Source organism: Passer domesticus, chromosome 13 (genome assembly GCF_036417665.1).
Source record: "Passer domesticus isolate bPasDom1 chromosome 13, bPasDom1.hap1, whole genome shotgun sequence".
In the NCBI taxonomy this organism is placed as follows: Eukaryota; Metazoa; Chordata; class Aves; order Passeriformes; family Passeridae; genus Passer; species Passer domesticus.
Genome location: NC_087486.1, coordinates 13,713,325 through 13,732,514, shown reverse-complemented (window position 1 = coordinate 13,732,514; position 19,190 = coordinate 13,713,325). Strand labels below are relative to the sequence as shown.

The window sequence follows — 19,190 nt, the reverse complement described above, 5'->3', positions numbered from 1 at the left end:
TTCTCCTTTGAGTAAATTTTCAAAACAATCCAAATAGACTGCCTGCCTCCTTGTAGAGACAAAATAAAGAACTTCACTTAGGAACAATTAATTCCTCATTCAAGTAAATTTTCAAGCATGGTAATTAAGAGGATAGAACATCATTGCTTTGTGTAAGGATGACCTTTTTGAACTTCCCAGCAGAGCCCAGTTGAGATTGTGATGCTGATGCTGCAGTGAGCTGCAGGCTCTCAGGGAAGGGGCTCACAGCATTGTCTCCATGCAAAGAGCAGGGCCACTGTCCCAGCACAGCATGGGAGAACGCCAGGAGCTGCTCCTGTGCCAGCAGAACACACATTCCCCAGCACTGAGCCCTGCTCTGGCTGCTGCTGCTGGGCTGTGTTTCACACATGATGTACAACAGCAGGACAGCATGGATGGGTCAGACTGGGAAATTGAACAAGAGGCCATTCACACAAAGGAATGCTTAGTTAGGTTTGAAAATCATTCAGAATCAGATGATACTGAGATCTCCTCTGTAGTACCACGTGTTGTATTTGTTGATATCACACATGGTACCATTTGTTTCATCTTTACTTACTAATGTGGAATTTGTTGTTGTGTTGTTTTTGTATGTTTTTTTTTTTCTCTATAAAAAGAAAAAAAATCTACAAAAATCATTGTTACTGATTTGAAATGTTAATAATTTGAAATGATTCCAAGAGCCTGCCTGCATTTCCCCCAACACATTTTGAGTCAGGGTTGATACCTGAGAGCACTTGGGTCCTTAATGATTCAAGTCATTGTTAATGATTTGAAATGATTCCAAGAGCCTGTCTGCATTTCCCCCAACACATTTTGAGTCAGGGTTGATACCTGAGAGCACCTGGGTCCTTAAGGGAACAGCCCATTACAGTCCACGACAATAACTATGTCTCTACGATTTATGAAAAGAAAGCAATATGTGCCTGTTTCGGTGCCTGTCGTTTGCCTACCAATGGTGCAGTGCTCCCCATTCCAGCCCTCTCTGCATTCACACTTCCCATCTTTACAAGTCCCGTGCTCCGTGCAGCGGGGGTGGCACACACGCTGGTCACAGCCCGCTCCTGTCCAGCCCTCCTCGCAGCGACAGGCCCCGCCGATGCACACGCCGTGGGTGCCACAGTCCACGGAGCACACTTCTAGGAGAGAGAACAGCAGTCACAGCCGGCCGCAGGGGCAAGGGAGCACCGCAGCAACACCTCTGCTCAAAACCACACTCCCAAAAGCTGCCCTGCTCACATTCTGATGAAAGCCGGCATTTAATTTGTATTTAAAAGCAAAACTAAACTGAAAGCTGCTTTGATGCCATAAGGTTTTTCAAATGCTTTTATATATTTAAATATTTTAATATAAACACCTTTATTTTTTTCATATATATGTCTTTATATTTTTCAAATCCTGTACTGCATTAGTACAAAACTAAACTCCATGTGAAGTGTTAGCTACTGTTTATACATTTTGCTCAGATGAAAGAATTCCTCTAGGCCTGAAACTGAGGGACACCCTACAGTCTTAGGCCATGAAAAGTATAAACAAAAGTGAATCTGGGGGGAGCAAACTGGGGGAATGTGACTTCATTACCTGAAACTGTAATTGGAGGATTAACCCCTGATATGTAAATGGACCAAACTTAAAATTTTCTGAAAAACTCATGATCATTGTCCATCCTGGGTGTAGTCTCACTTGGATGATTTTAACTGCCCAAGGTGCATCTACAGAAGGTCTTTAATAAATACCCACTTTATTCTCTTAACCTTGTCTAGCCTCTGTTCTAGGTAGCCACTCCAAGGTGTCAGTTTAAAAAAAGCTGCTAATGTGCACTGGACAGAGCCACAGAGCTGTATCCTCCATGCAGACACAAACAAGTGTCAGAGGTGCTGTCCCCAACAGCACAGGAGGAGAGCAGGTAGCTCTGCTCTACTCAAACCTGGACCTTGGGTGATTTTGACAGCTATTGATTTGCTAAGAATTGAGACTGAAACTCACCTAAAACTCATTTGGCAGAGAATGGCAGCAATTCAGGGTCATTTAGAATGATGGGTAAAAGTCACTTTCCAAGGAGAGATTTTTGTATTCCTACTACTGACATGGTCAGTTATCTGGTGTCTCACTCCAAAAATTCTACTGCTCTCTGCCAGCTGAAGTTTCAGATAAGTAGAAGGGTCTTTTGCCCCATGCATCACCAAACAAAGTGGCAGCAAAACTCTCATTCTTGAATTTTTCTGACTGCTTATCCATAAAGCAGAAAACACATCTTCACATTCATGCCACTGGTAGGGTATTCCAGCTGATTAACCTTAGGAAATAACTGAATAACTGTGAAAAATGTAAATATCGTTGTGAGACACTTGGTTTTGACCTACAGCACCATCTCAAGGTTCAACTGACAATGTAAAAGCAAAATTCCCTGTATTTTCCTCCTATAAATGATGAACATTTTCATTTACTGTTGAGAAACAGAAGTACACTTATGTAACTTTTTGATTCTAAAAGAGAATCCATGTTAGAACAAAACACAAACTCCTAACCAAATTAAGAATGTCATGAAAATATATATAGAAGCATCTCCACAGTTCTTCCCAACAAAATTAATCAAGCCCAATTGTGTAACAAAGACAACTTTCTCAATTATTACTGCATTTCAAACTCGCCATAGGTATTAACATTTGAACAAAACAGCAACATGATTGCAAAATGAGGAAAAAAACCTTTTTCTTACTATGGATGCCATGGGACAGAGAGAGAGAGAAACGGCAAGCGTTTCTCACAGCGGCTTGTGAGAATTTTTAGGGCGGTGTAAGGATGTGATAACTTGTCAGTATAAACAATCTGCAGGTGGTGTTTTTCTACTTCATCTTGCTGTCCTTCTCAAGGACGGTGTATGAGGAAGGTGTTTTTGTTAATTAGCCAATCAAACAGAATGTATCGTATCACTCTATAAAAACCGCGCGGTTCTCTTGAACAAAACCTTCTTTGCTCTTTCTGCAACACTGCCTCCTGCCTGTTCCTGTGTCATCCTTGGTGCAAGAGTGACATCTTACCAACGGAGCAGTCGGGGCCCATCCAGTTGGGGTCACAGCTGCAGAGCCCCGTGTCGGGCAGGTAGGAGCCGTGCCCGCTGCACTGCTCGGGGCACTGCGCGCGGGGCAGCTCGCAGCTCGCTCCTCCCCAGCCCGGGCTGCACAGGCACTCCCCGTTCACACACACCCCGTGGTTGGAGCACGTCGGGTCCAGGCAGTCCACTGCAGGAGGAAACAAAAAAACGTGTGCAGAAGCATCACAAAACACGAGGGGGTGTTTGGAAAACGTGCTCTGGGAAGTCTGGACCGTGGTGATAAACAGAGCAAACCGAGGGAGTTGTCCGAGTCGAATTAATACCTGGTCTGAGAATGGCAAAGTGAAGTAATTTACATTTTATATTAAATAAATCAAGCAGGGTTTGTGCAATGACAGTTTACTGCAGGAATGCTGTGGTGGAGAAGCATGAGGACTTAAAAATAGCACTTAAATATATATAGTCAGAGCTCCACACATAAACCTGGAGACATTTCTTCTGAAATACACTGAAGCTCCAATGAGTCATGTACTGTATTTCAAGTACTAAATAAGTTAATAATTTGCAGTTTTAAAAGATTTTTTATTTGGAGTATCTTTATAAAAACTGCTATTATTACTATTAAAATGTTAGAGCATTGTTTGAACATTAGGACAGCCACTTCAAGTACACAGAAGTCAGAATGTCAGTGGCTTTCAGCTTCATTTAGACTCCTAATCATTTAGGCACTTCTGAATGTTTGATCCATGGTCCATTAGTAGCTAAGCTGTGAAACTGAGAGCCCTGGTTACTTGAACACATATTCTAAACCAGGAGATTGTTTTTCTTTAAGAAGTAAAACCAGATACAGATATGGAATTCAAACCAGAAACAAGAAAGTGAAAATAGTTATGATGGAAAATGATGCAATGGAATTTCACTTGCTGTTTCAGTCCTATAAAGGAATGTTACAAGCTGTCTTTCAAATGAACTTTATCAGTAACATTATGAGTTTCCAAATTTTTATCTTAAACCATGAATCTGTATAACAATACTATGTTTTACTGCCAATATCCACATGGAGGCTTCACCAAGTACCTTTTGCTGTGGAATTGAAGGTCAAGGTCAAATTAATGTCTTAAATAACTTGAATTCATCTCATGACTGGTATATATTAGCTCACAACAGCAGGACCAAGAATGATTTGCATTCCCTCTTGCTGCTCCAGGAAGATCTGAGTTTATAATGAAAGTTATTTATCTCTAATCTTTTCCAAACTGATCCTTCTAAATTAAGGCAGAGACGTTTTCATTCCATCTGATGTGAACAATACTTATCTTTCAAATCTCAACTTTTCTATAAACATGGAGCCTTGTCAAACTATTTTATTTAGTTGTAGAACATTTAAAGCAAGTATATAGATTAGATAAAGGCAGAGGATTGAGGCAGGTGCATTTAGAGATGCAATAAAATGAGTTATCAGAATACAGTAGTATAGAATTCAGAATACAGTATTACAGGAATAAATTACTGTAAAATTTCTTACAAAATTTTCATTTTAATAATGAAAATGGCTATTATTTTGGGTTTGCTTTTTCTTTTTTTCTTTAAGATTTAAAGCTGAGTTAATTTGACATGAAAATATTATAATACAATTTTGTATTTACAGGTAAACCAAGATTGGTTTGTGGTTCACCTCAAAGTTGATAAATTCATAAACTGTTTTAAATTACACATAGTGCTTGTCCAGTATAGTTACTCCTTCTTTGTGCTTAGCCAAATTATAATCTGCCTGAAGTTTAAAATGCATCTTTTGTACAACTGCTGTTGAACTCAGTGGTCACAGAGCTGTGATAAAACAGTCTGACTGAATAAAGCAGTAAAGTACTCAAAAACTTAGGTAAATCTACTTTAAGGATGAAGGTTACTTCCCCCCAACATTTGGTCTATTCTGGGCTCTTTTAGAATATATATTTTAACAGAAAATGTAGAAGGGTAGTACGTGTATAACATCGTTATAGGACAGCTAACTTTAGGAGATAATGATAAGTCATAATGTACTCTCCTTGTCAGGAATGTATCATCTTCCTTCTCAAATGAAAGCACTAATGAAAGGAATGTGGAGCATATGAAAAACACCACCTTCTGCTACATAAATTAACTGTCTTCCCTCAATCCTGAATTAAAGTGCTCATGCAGCTTTGATTTATTTCTACAGAATGAGCCTATCAATGCCCTAAGCCCCCAGTTTCCCTTGTTTTACAGGATAACACACTAAACACCTTTGTCCTTTGCTCCAGACAAATGTGCTTTACAGCTGTTTTGTTCTATCATTGGGGTAAGGAGCAGCTTTCAAAGCTTAAACTGAGGAGAGTTTTTACTCTGAGCTCCAATCTCCTTCTATTTTAATACATGCACAGAGTTATCATCTCGGGCCAGCTCCTCGCTGTTGAAATTAGCATAACGTGATTACCTGCAATAGAACTGCACTGACTTGTGCTGCAGAGGTTCTGGCCCTGAGGTGCAGCAGGGTTTACAATGGTATTTAATCAGGATTTATACATGGACCATCTTTGGTGTTTAAACAAAGGAGAATGCACCTTAGCAAGTGTGTTAGGCTTGGAACTCGCAGCCTCCCGGCAGCTCAGATCATTAGAGCTCATTTAGTATTGGGCCCTCTGTAGATTTGACAAAAAAAGGTACTGAAAGCAATTTATATCCTTAAGGACAAAAAGGAGGTCAAGGAGTTTTTCAAACAATATGTACCACGAAGTCCCCAAAGAGCCATGAATTACACTTACAAAGTTAAATGTCATTGAAAAATGACTCAACCAGGAAAGTGACAAGAAAACCACCCTTAACTTAACCTAATTTGGCAATTTCACTTGTGTCCCCCCCCAAAGTAGACTGAATGAAGCCTGACAAATACCCCACTTCATCTTCTGTGCAAATTTGTTAATAGAAAAACAGTGTTTATGCTGCAAAAATTGTGCATCAAAAATATTGATTTTGGTGTCACTTTCATTTCAGGTAAATTGTTTGAACAATATAACCATGATGAATATCAGAAATAAAAAGCTATTGGGAAGAAAAAAAAAAATTGCTGACCCACTTATTCTAATTCAATATCCTAGTTGGAAAATGGCAAATGAATCAACCTTTGCCATTCTTTTTGGAAGTTCAAATCAATAGAGGAGATTTCATATATTATATATAAATATAGAAGTATTATTTCTATCATTCTACTATTAAAAGTGTAAAATTTCTATTAATGCAAAAACTTTAACTAAGACTAGAGGATTAATTAGAGAGACACCACTTCACAGTGTATCTTTTCTCACATAGCACTCGATTAATGTGAGAAATATGTACAAAAGAAATGGAATTTCAGAGTAGAAACATGGTGGTTGATCATTCTTTATTTGCAAATTAATTCATTGACTTATTTATTGCCCAATCATATATGCAAAAGGTTGCTTTAACCTTTCTTGTCTTGTTATTGGCCCCTTCCAAGTCTGCAATCAATACCTCCCGCCTTTGTAATCCATTTAACTTTTTAGGAAGAAACGTATCCTTCCGAGCACAGTGTTGATTAAATAATGTATATCCTTTCATCTCACACAGCCATTCACCTCCCAAAAAGCTCTGTTGACTGACAGATTTGTTGTGCTCCCGATTTTGGCTGGAGTTAACCCAATACCTTTGCAAAAATGCCTGCACTGGCTTTTTCTAGAAACTCCTCTGGAGCTGCAGATGTCTCTGCTTCACCATTCCAAACATTCACCTGAGAATAAGATGGATTAAGCACTACAGGAGCCTATTTCTCTTACAGGAGTTTGGGGATCCAAGGTAGATAGATCCATGGGGATCCATGGCCCAGACAGACCACAGCCATTCTAGAGAACTGAAAGCAGAGAGAGAATTCCATGCAAGTACCTGGAAATTACAATCAAAGTGAGAGAGGAATGGCTTGCAAGGTAAAATTTCATGAATTAAAAGAAACAAAGATCATTTTAGGCCATCTACCATAATCTCTCTAATAACACAAGCATTTATACAACAACAGAAAATATGATGAAATGTATAAAACTTAATGAGACCAAGCAAACAATTGCAGTTAGTACCAGAAAGAGAGGTTCTGCAGTCCTGGGGAACAGATTGGGTGCTGTAGGGCATGTTAAAGACAGTATTTTCCATCTTTGATTTTCATGAGAATGATAGTTAAAGCAAGGCATTTCAGATCATTTTTGAATATCTCCTAGTATCACACACTCAGGGTGAACTCAGAACTATAAATTCTAAGGGAAAAAAAACCATTACAGCATTTTCTGGATATAGTTTAAAATGTAATCTGTCAAAAACAACGCAAAACTCTTGGCTTCAACTGAATTCTGGAGAAAAGCTCTAACAACCTGTGTTGAGAGGATTTAGTGGAAGAAGATGACAGGAATGAACTGAACAAACAATTGCAGTCCCACCAGTGAGGATCCTTGATTTCTTTCTTTGTTTTTTTTTTTTCCTTTTTCCACAAATTCACTCAGACTAATGCCAGATCTTGTCCTAAAGGTGATGACTGCGATCCTGACAGTAAAACCCTTAGTGGTTTGTTTATCCACAGTTTTCTTCCCTTTCTTTTCTGATGGGAGAGACAGCTGTTCACTAGAGGGTAAGATGAAAATTGATACACACAGTATCAATACACCTCTGCAACCCATTCAGAATAATCCTGACAGATTCCTCAATCCTAACAGCATGACATCCCAGCCCTATCACTTTAGTACTCAAGCTGATTCTCTGGAGGATTAATAAACTCTGGAGCACAGTAATATATTTTAAAAAGAAAAGCAGTCCAATTTACATTGTGCATTCTAACAGAAAACAACCATTATTGAACTTAATCTATGACCACATTTTGCATGGGTTATTTTTAAAAATTTGTTCATTCTACATACTCAAGGAATTGGACACTTTGAATCTGAAAAGCTTTTCTGCATTTAAAGGACCGTTATTGTTCATGTGTGCCATCTACCTTTCCTTAATCCTTATTTTCCTTATGATTGCAGCCAACAGGAGCAATTTGCTCCACATTAAGTCTGTAAGTAACATGGATATCCAAGTCCTGCAAATATTTTTCATCAGTTTCTGTCTTAATAGTGATTGATATGTGCTTTGTGTGAAGTTGAAGCTATACAATTTTGTCTACCACTGCTCCTTTTTCCTCAGCATTTCATCTAAATTGTTCGGTAAACATAATCCATAAGAAAAGATTTTTCTTTGCTCTTCAACAAAGGAATTATTCAGGTTTACTTGTGGCAGACACTCTTAATACTTCAAAGCAATGTATACAGAAGGCCTGAAGTTTGGTCTGAACTCTGATAGATCAGTAAAATTGTGGTGGACTACATTTTTACCATCTTGTACCTGCTACAGAAGTTTTATGCTCAGATTTTTATTCTATTCATTCCTTTTTTCCTAGCCATTAAATAATTCCCAAACCCAGAAAACAAACTAACAATAGAGAAAAAAATATATCCTACCTTCCTCACAGTTTTCTCCTTTATAGCCCACAGAACAGACACAGTTCCCTTCGATGCAGGAGCCATGACCTCCACATGAGGGGTCAATGCACTGGCTGATGGGCACGTCACATTCTGGACCTTTCCAGCCACTGTAGCACAAGCAGGTGCCTTTGGAGTACTGACCATTGCCACTGCACAGAACGGGGCAGGCAGCTGGAAAATGGAATGAAAGAACAACAACACACAGGATCATGCATGTAGTCGTGTAAAAGTGCACTAAAAATCCACTATCAAACACTTATACTCAAATATGTTCAGTTACTCAGGAAAAAATAATCCAAGATAATTCGCTGTGGTTCAGTTCTTCATTTCTCAAACAAATAATTTGATTGCTATTGAATAAAGCACATATGTGTTGGGCATTCTGAGAACACAACTCCTATTCTTTGGAGAATACTGAAAATGTTTGGGATAACTAATGGGGTAATGTGAACAGATTTGAGGTTGACATTACTCTGCTTTGTTTCTCTAGGTGACATCCAATTTTCATAGATAGAACACAAAACATTCAGTCCCCACAACAGCTTATCATATGGCATCTTTCTTTTACCATAACACTTTAATGCAATATGGCCAAACATTTTTATACCCTTTGGTTTCTAGTGTAAGAATCTTGAACATCAGAATGACACAAGATTTCAGCTACTACAAATGCACCTTGGCACCACTATCCCTGCTGAGTCTTGTTTCCCTGAATCCCAGTGACAGCTTTTACCCTGTGTGTACTGGCAAGAAAGCACCATTAACCCTTACCCCTCATTACTGTGTTATTAAGGGGGTAAGATGTTCTTAGCAAATATTCATTTATGCAAATGAAGTGAAGCTATGAATAATAAAAGTAGTCAGTAGGTCCTGGGTGCCAGGAATCAGATGTTGTACATATGCAGAGCAAGGGAAAGAAACAAGGGGTTGATTGAAACCCAGGTGCATATAAATGTTTCCCTGAGTCATGTTCACTCCTGTGTGCTCATGTCTGCCTTGGGAACATGGCAATCTGTGAACTTCTGGGCCTGTCAAAGACCGGCTGTGTGGTCACTAGCCAGAAAAATGGAAAAAATCCCAGAGAAATAACAGAAAATGGGGGTAATGAAGTGAATCTTTAAGAAAAGCTTGGAGCACTTTTGTGCTCTTCTCTCTGATGCAGTTTGATAAAGACAGAAAAGTATTTCCCTGTCTTTTCCCTCTTCAAAGTAATTAGAAATGAACACCCGGTGTTACAGTGCCAAAAATATACTCAAAAGCTACTATTAATCATTAAAAGGTCCTAATGTCTTCTTGGCTTCTACTATCCCTTTAACCCCAATGATCAAGAAGAACCCAAGTAATTGATTTCCTACAAAGAAATGTGCAATGGTCCAGTTATTCAACTTCTCCATTGTTCAGCCCAGCAATCCTTATTAATCTTTACTGTCCCATTGATCTGCTGTAAAAACAGATTTCAGGACAGATTTTTTTGTGAATTTTCTTATTTGATAGGTTAAAAATTGATTTGATAGGTTAAAAATCAAAATAAAATTCAGATTTCTAACCTGAAATGTTAGCTAAAATTTAGAGTGCTGAGAATTATTTCAATTAAAACTACAGATTAATGGGCTGCATGTCATATAATATGTGTAATTTTTTTTGGCCTATTTTTCTTCTACATTAGAACAATATCAAAGTCAGTATGCTGAAGTTTTGGGTTTGCTACTGCTTCTATGTCTTAGATCCATATTATCCATCCTTTGGTAGCAAAGAGGAATTCATTCTACTGCATTACTGGTGTTCTCTCTTATTATAAGTTTTGTCCAGTTGCTTTCTTCTGCATTGCAAAAATGAACAGAAATTTGAATAAAATATAATTTCCATCGGCAACTGTACATGTAGCAGAAGGGATTACAAGTGACCTCACCCCTGGTAATTCACAGTTGTACTAATTACCAGAGAAGAAGGACCTTAATGGGTTCTGCTGCCCTTAATGGGTCACAGCAGTGACTAATAAAGATAAGTGTGATAGAAGGGGTGGGCTGGTCAGGGAGAGCCTGGGGGTAGAGGAGCTCTGAGGAAGAAGGAAAGATCCAGAGAGACACAATGAAGAACAAAACTAGGAAGAAAGTTGCTGCTGCTGCAGAAGATTTGCTGTGAGGTCAGTCAGAGTTTGATGGAGTTTGAGCCTGCTGTTGGAGCCTGCAGCCACAGTCGAGCCTGTGGTCAGAGGCAGCAAGGAAATACTTGCAGTCACATTCCAGCAGGAACAGCCAGCAGTCAGGGGCTGTCAGAGAAGCCAACAACAGGAGCTTGCTGTAGTTGGAGTCAGGATGGCTGAACTGTAAGGAAGAATAAACTGAGACCCTTTTCATGCTGTTAAATGAGAGTCTGTGTCTTGGCTCATTTCTACCCTAACGAGAGGTCTGCTGCAATAAGCAACATTTTCATTTCAGATGTGGTATATGTTCTCAAGTGCTTTACTGAGTTCAGTGAAAAAGTTGATGCTAAATTTCTGCTGGTTTCTGAGTTAAATTTACTGAGCCAGCTGACATAGAGAAACTGTCCCCACACTGCACTCCAGGACAGTCTATCTTACATCTTTTTGCACCTCAGCATCAAACACCTTTCCATGATCTACCACATGCTGAACTAGCAGGAACTTGAATGCTGTATGGCTATTCCTTCTGGCTGCATGTTCCCCTGAGGAGCCTGGCTCAGTTCCCAGCCTTTCCCTGATCAGGTGTGCAGCTCCTGCAAGTCACCAGGTGAGCCAGAAGGAAACTGATCAACCCAGCACCACTTCCACTTTCTGGCTATGAAGACCTGGGGGCACAATTCATTTGTCCATAACTCTCAATTTCATGGCTTCTTTTGGGCTGACACTGATACATTTTCTCAAATCAGCATGTAAAGGTAATAATTTCTATCCTGCTCTCTTTCTACAGTGTAGAGGACAGGCAAGTGATCAGAAAGCAGCTTGTCCTAAAGACCTGGAGTGAGCATGAGTGTCGAGTTTCTTGGTGTCATCTTGCACACCCTGAAACACTGTTTAGATGCTGGTCTTTCAGTTGGAACTCACTTTAACACAAAAAATCTCTCTCTAGGACAAGGCATCCATCAGCTCCTGTATGGGGTGGTTAAGTCTGCAGTCCCTTTGGTGAAGCCCACCACAGAAGGAAGTAAATAATGCTGGATGCAAATCCTCTCCATGTTTCCATGCTACTGCAGAGACTCAGAGTTGTCATTGCTGATGGTTTCTCAGTGTGGATTCCCCAACTGCACTAGGACACACTTGCTTCTGCCCACCCAACTCCTCACCACACTGTGATAAAGCTGCATGGAAAGAACAGGTCCCAGGAAGGCTAAATGAATCTGTGGGCATTAGGCAGTTTCTTTGGAGAAACCACATTTGTTCAAGTAATTAAAAGGAAAAAAACTTAAAGCTGACTCACAAGCTAGATACAAGTGAGGAACAGCTCTTCTTGTTTTGTTGTTTTACAGATCAACATGTGAATCAACTCTTGAAACAATTTCTATTCTGCAAACCTCTCTTCTAGCATGAAAACACAAAGACAATAACCCCATTTAAACAGCACACTACCTTGAAAGAGGGACCGAGTGGAAATAACCCATTTTAAAAATAAAAGAGAAAACCAAAACAACAAAAACATCCAAGCCACTCAACTAGGACCAGTCCAGACCTAGCTAGAGAGGTCTGGACCACAATTCTGTGTGAGCCACCTGCTGTAAGATCACTTCTCTGCTTGCTTTGTCCCTAAGTCTCATTAAGAATGGGTAACTACAGTCCAGCTAGAGGTGATGTGCATCTGCTACTTGGGACTTGTCTGTGGGGAAACCATTCTTAGCTCCTACTTTTGACCTGGATTTGCATGGTTCAGCTTCTGGGATACTGCACTGCAGAAGGAAGGTTCCTGGATGGTGCTGGGTCTTGGGCTGAAGAGCTCCCACAGTAGTTTTTTCAGTGCTCCCTGACTCTGCTATGTTGCTTCAAGAATTTAAGAAAAGCTGAAAACCATGTCACAGCTTTTCATTCCTGTCTTCATGTATCCATCAGGTCAAAGGTCTTGCTGTGGCTCATGGATCTATTCAGTCCTTGTGAAGCTTGTCTGTAAGTTGAGCAGCAATCTGCCTTTGGGGGTTTGCCAGGGCGGTCACGATGCCAGTGACACCAGAACTGACTCTGGACAAACAAGAGAATCCGTCACTTAACCTTAGGGATGAAGTTGATACAGTTAAGATTAAGGCACTTGCAACTTAAAGCCACAGTGTAATCAACAACCCTCTGCTGTAGTTATTCTGCAAACTACAGGAATATCACTTTGAGAATAAGAAAAATGACAGATCCTGGGACAGATTTTAGCATTTCCAAGACTGCCATGTCACTAAGATTGCAGGAGAAACATGTAAGCAAGAATGCAAGAAGGTCTAGATTATTATAAGAAGCTGGGTTGTCACTGCAGTAATGAATAGCTCTTCATGACTGTTTTTGCTGTGGGTTTACAGTCTGTCCTGTGTGAGGAAGAGAGAGAATCAAGCAGCTTTTCTATAGAGAACAGGAGCAGGTAGCCTAAAAAGAGTTCTGCTATGCCTATTTCCTAGATCATATTGCTGCAGGATGAGACCAAACCAGTCCATCCTCATTTTACATCCTGGCAGCTTCAGCTGATGGGCAATCTACTCAATAATATTCTAGATTTCTTGTTATCTAGGACTGCTTGTGTTTCCCCATGGGATGTGGGCAGCTCCTGGTCCAGGACAGAACTGATTGCTCAAAGTCTGTTGGTTTATGTAATGGAACAACCAAGCTCCATCTCATTTCTGTGGAGGGATCAATTGCATATCTTACACCAGCACTGGCAAAAGGTGGACAGAGATCTTCAGGAGTAGTTATGGCAACACTCAGACCCAAAGGTGTATGTCCTGAGTGAGGTCTGGATAAGCACAACAGCTATTAACCTTTAATGTTCTTTGGTTATGGGATTATGCCCTTTACTTGTATTTGAACAAAATCAGACTAAATTTTTAATGTGTGGCTCAGCTGATGAACAGAGACAGCAGACTCCTGAGTCCTGTGGGCTGCATGTATTTGAGAACATCGCTGGAGCAGGAAAGACAAGCCAAACATCCCTCTAAAAGTTCTCTCTCTAAAGGGTATTTTGGAGTAATGTTCATATTCCCTGATGCATGAGGAAAGGCGATTTGGTAACAGCCTGTAACACACAGATGAGGAGCAGAGATGGCCAGGGATAATGCCCAAAGACTCTGGCATCAAAAGCCACCATTTTGTCCAGTGACAACCCACGGTGTCCCAGCTGCAGTGTGTGTACACAGTCCTTGCACCCCCCTTCCAGTGTCCACACACACATACTCACCAGAGTGGTTCTTCTAGAGCATGGCAAGAAACAGCAAAGGATATCTGAGGAGGCAAATGCTTGGAGGCTGTTGAAGAACTTGGATTAGTTAGACAGCTGCTGGGTTGAGAGGCTTTCCCCTGCTACTTGGAGCTCCAAACAAGATGTGAAGGCAGAGTTCTGGCTTGGTTTCTCTTGCTGTAGAGCAAACATTACCCTGGTGCAGAGAGAGTCCTGTACCACTAGGATCTAGGCTGTCAGTTCTCTACTGTAGACTTTTTTCAGTTCCTCCTCATAAAATAGACAAATTGGTATGTTTATCTTCAAAATTATTTGAGTCTCTGGGCACAAATATATGCAAACTGGAAAGATTTTTGAATTTGCATCTACAGAGCTTCCCTGTCCTGGACCAGGTCAAAAGCAATGCCCTTATACTATTCTTATTTTGCAAGCAGCTCAGCTTTTCATTCAAATGTCAAATTTAAAACATGGCAGAGGAAGAATATAATTTTTGGTCCCATCTAATTTTTTAATGTGTGTAGCACAGAATTTTGTGGTGAGATGCCCATGACAAAACTGCACCAAGGGTTTCTATTTGGGTAAGGGCCAGAATGGTTGTATCCATAATGCTTGCAAACCCCAATTTTGCATAGAAACCTAATTTTTCTTACCACAAGCTGGAATGCAAAAAAGATGAGCTTGGCTGTTTGTTCACCATGTAAATAGCATGGAAAATCAGGACTGAGTGTTGAAGTATGACCTTACGACTGAACTAAAAGAGCACTTGGAAATTATCTATAGTGCCTGAGTACTGCTGACTGTTCCATCAAACAACTTTAACAAGATTAAGTGACAAGTTAAAACTCATGGACGAACATTCTGTGATTGATCATAGAATTTCAACAAATTCATGGAATGAAAATCTGCAAAAGCAACTGAACACAAAGAGGCTTTGTCTGTTGTAGGAAGTCCTAGCACACACTACATCTAGAACCAGAAGAATTAAATGGAGAAGCAACAAAGAAAAAATAAAACTTTTGCTCTCCCTCAGCTATCTGCTGTATGTCACCATCACAGCTGAAATCCTGGATGAAATGGAATTTTGGTCTCAGCCACTACAGCTTTACTTCCCTCTAAACAAATAAACACATTCAGAAAAAAAGCATTCTGAAGAGACACTAATTATACTCCAGTGTAAGATATGTTCATCCCTTGTTGAACTCTACAGAATTTTGCCACACCTAAGAAAATTATTTGTATCTGTAGGTGCTCCTGTTTAAGAGGAGGAAGTAAATTTCAGTCACATAAAATCACTGAACTGATTTGGGCAGCCTTGCTATGCACTTTGGACATGGAATTGCACAAATTCCTTGTTATATAAAGGAGTGGATAATGCAAGCACACTTGCATAATGAAACTGAAGTTGTCTTTTTTTTTTTTTTTCCACTGACCACCGGGAATTGAATTGAAGACAGATGTAGGTCAAACTTCTTAGCACTGAGCCCTACCAGGGACCCTTCTGGGTGCAGTTCCTCTAGGGGATAATTAATTCAGACTCTGTAATACCTCACACTTGGACTTCCTTTTAGCAGAGATTAGGCTGCTAAGAGATTATGCACGATTTTGCCAACATATAAAGAAGATGGATTCCAGTTTTTGACAGTCTAATCTGAAGCCTATAAATGCACTCCAGGTCAGCTCCAAACTGGAGCAGAAGTAGAGGAAAGAGCCAAGACAAATGTTGTGCACAACCGCCTGATTCCTAATGAGATAGATGAGAGCAGAGTCACACTGCACTGGCATTTTTCTCTTTTTGGTGGTGATGCATATGCAGCATTTAGACTACACATATTAATTTCTCTTCAATGGACAAATTATATTAATAAATAAGCAAATAAAGATGTGTTTTACTGATGCAAGAGTTGAATCCTACAACTGTCTACTAAAGCCCCAGATAATTTTAGATTAACTACAAAAGCTACAGTCAAGTTCCCGTCCTTCTAAAATTAAGCCATACCCATTTATGGATGAACAATCTTAATCAAAATGGCCTAAAATAAACAAAATTACTATACCCAAAGGAAACAAAAGCATTTGCATTTTAGAAAATCTGCCCAGTTATTAAAATAATTAATTGCTGTCAACTTGATTCAAAATGTTGGCTCCAGACTTTACATTAATATTATAAACAAAAATGTATTGAGACATCCCTTGTTTTATTATACATCCCATCTTACACCAAATATTTGCCCTTAATTATCATATCCCTTGTTGCATCAAGTATTTGCCCACAGACATTTCTAAAAAATAAGACATAAATCTATTAGTTGTAGTCTGAAAATACAATGGTTTTCTTTGACAACACTTCCCTTCATATTTTCTGTTTAAACCTATTTCAATCAGTTGGCTGCACATTCCATTGCTTGTCTACAAGCTTATTAGTTTTTACTGAAGTTCATTTGTGGATATGAAAATCTGAAATAACTTCTAAGACCATTTCATGGTTTATGTTGTTTCTCTTTTACTAGTTTATGCTAATTTTATACTACTTCCCTTGGAAGAAGCTGCAAAATCATGCCCAAGAAAAACATTCTGAAACGGGAAACTAGAGTGTGTTCTCTCACCTGCTCTTTGTGCCCCACAAATGTGCTATTTGCACAGTCGGGAAGAATGGTGTTTGACTAGTCGGGCTGCTCTTCAGAGATCACTAAATTCACCAACTCTTATCAGGCTGAAATGTTCTTAAGAACAGTGACAATTAGAAAGATCTACAAAGTCTTTTTTAGGTTGCTCTAAGAGCTTGTGCTCTTCCAAGCAGAAATCATCTAGAAATTCACCCAGAAGCAGGAGAATGAACAACTGTCACTGACATGAGGTGGTTCAACAGTTACTCCATGAAATGCTTTGACTCCAGAACACAGAACTAATTTAAATGGTTTAACAGTAGTGCTGCTCTGCCCTGGCACCAGGTCAGCATCAAGAGGGAATGCCTCTCACAGCAGTCAAGCCCTGCTCTCCCTACTTCAGTTGCCCAACACCAGCCCCACCAAGCTCCCAAGCCATGCCAAACTGCACATTAGCAAGCAAGGAGGAAACCCACAGAAGAATTTCCAGAAGGACAAAAAACCCATCAGGTGTGTCAAATCTCTGACATTCAGAAACCATTTGGGGAAAGCAGCACACGCTGACTTAAGCACTAAAGTATGGATGCTTTAATTAATCCGGGGTGAATTTAATTGCTTTAGTTAAGTGGAAATCGGGTTAAAAATGATGCAGAGCATGCTGGGGTGTGTTAAAAACATGACATATGAGTTGGATGAATCGATAAATTAAAACTGCACAGATGTTTTAATTAAACCCAGGAAACTTAACAAAGATCACTAGAGACTTTTAAGCCTATGATTAATTCAATTCATTTAAAATACCTGTAGAGATATGGGGATGCCTCCATTTTGGGAGTTATAGAAGTTCTCAATCGATAAGTACTTAAGCTGTTCTACAAAAAAAATGGGATGATTTTTATAGAAGTGACTGGGCAGCATTAACTGCACAATTAATATTTACTTTCTTCTGAACACTCAGCAAACTTTTGCTTTGGCCCAAATTTATCACAAAGGTCATATTTTTTCTCATGTCTTCAGTGTGAGCCTATCCATCAAAAAGAAAACACTTGCTGTTCCCTCCTCTACGATTGCACAAAGTACCTATTTCCATTAGATAATTGCTTAGCTTAACAACTGTTACAAAAAAAATCTATGTAAGAAATACAAATGTGTCTTCCCACACTACGACCGATTTCCAGAAATGCAACAATTTTTTCAAATTGTATCTTTGAGGTTGCTCAGTTGGTACAAGCAAATGTTGCTTGATTATTTAACCCTATAATATTTTCAGTAACAATAAAACTGCAGTCCATAAGAATAAGAAAATCAAAACAAAGCCAATATCAAATATCTCTATTTTATAAAGAACTATTTTAATGGTGGATTGAGAGGACTGAAGCCCCATTAGTGCTTTTATGAAGATGAGCTTAGACAATCTCACTAACCACCAACAAAGACCTTAGATAAAGACACTGGAGTGCTTCAGGGGGAGGGAAAGAGACCACTGTTCTGTCTCCCCAGAGAAGTCACAGCTGCACATAAAAAAAATAATTTCAAGTGGCATAAAACAGACTACAAATTGGAGATGGAGACAAAAGGGGACATTTGAGTGCAGTGACACTTGATAAATCAGCTAGCTGTGCCAGGAGTCAAATGTCTTGAGGACTTTGTTCTGTCAGTACATTCTGCATTCAACTCTTGGTCAGCCTGGCTGTTTCTTTCTTCACCACGGCAGAAGCTCTGCCACTGTCACTGCACTGCTGAGGGAAGAGTGCAGTTCCCCACACAGTAGAGAAGGTGATTTGCAGCCAGTCCAGATCAGCTCCTCCCTCTCTGCTGCACGTTAAAGAGCAGCACAGCTCAATGTCCTTCTCACATGCATAAATGTGTTCAAGGGAATGGAACTTCCCTTGCTCGGGTTCTGACTTACCACGGAAGAATGAGACTGATCAGTTTGCCACTTATTTTATGCATTTGAAAAGGAAGGAAAAAACCCAAAGCAACCAAACCAACTCTTTTTCTGTGAGTAACACAGAATCAGAGCTGTGAAATTCCTGCTTTAGAAATAAGCAATGAAGTTGCTACAAGACCATGCAGAGAAACAAGTTTTACTTCCTACCAACAGATGGGAACCAGCAGATGTTGAAATCAGCTACTGTCATAGACAGGCATGTAGATATTCATTCCTCTGTTTTGATAACTTCATCACTAGGAAAACTGTGGAGGAAGGCAGAACTAAGCTATTCCACAGTTTTCAGTTGCTATCTCAGTGGAAAGAGTCAGTGAGGAGTCAAAGAGATGATGCTTCTAAAAAGCAGCAGTGAGATGATGCTCACAAAAAGCAGCAGTAAGGACAAACATCAAATACCAGAAATTCCCTTCCAAATGTAAGTGTTGTGATCCATAACAGAAAAGCACTAACTGCACAAAGTCACTTATACTTCTAGAAAAAGAAACAAAAAAAGTGAAATATTCCTTCAAATATTTTTGTAAGTTTTACACCACTCCCAGTGAACACTGTGAAAACTATTGCTCGGGTGGTAGTGGCTTAGCTCTGGCTAAACAGCAGTGCAGTAGATGCAGGACTGCACTCACAGCTTGCAGCATTCAAGTA

The 19,190-nt window shown here is 39.6% G+C and overlaps 1 protein-coding gene across 25 annotated transcripts in view; it reads right to left on the bottom strand.

Annotated features, from left to right (window-relative positions):
* Positions 1-19,190, bottom strand: part of TENM2 (teneurin transmembrane protein 2) — a 1,348,016-nt gene that overhangs the window by 74,801 nt on the left and 1,254,025 nt on the right. For 19 of the 25 annotated variants that reach the window (XM_064387797.1, XM_064387800.1, XM_064387808.1 and 16 more), the window contains 3 exons: positions 8,593-8,787; positions 3,063-3,263; positions 948-1,160 (listed from right to left, as the gene is read on the bottom strand). In XM_064387797.1, the coding sequence (XP_064243867.1) occupies positions 948-1,160; positions 3,063-3,263; positions 8,593-8,787 (609 nt within the window). The remainder of the gene's footprint in view (positions 1-947; positions 1,161-3,062; positions 3,264-8,592; positions 8,788-19,190) is intronic. The other 6 variants (XM_064387809.1, XM_064387812.1, XM_064387813.1 and 3 more) reach the window with 3 other exon arrangements.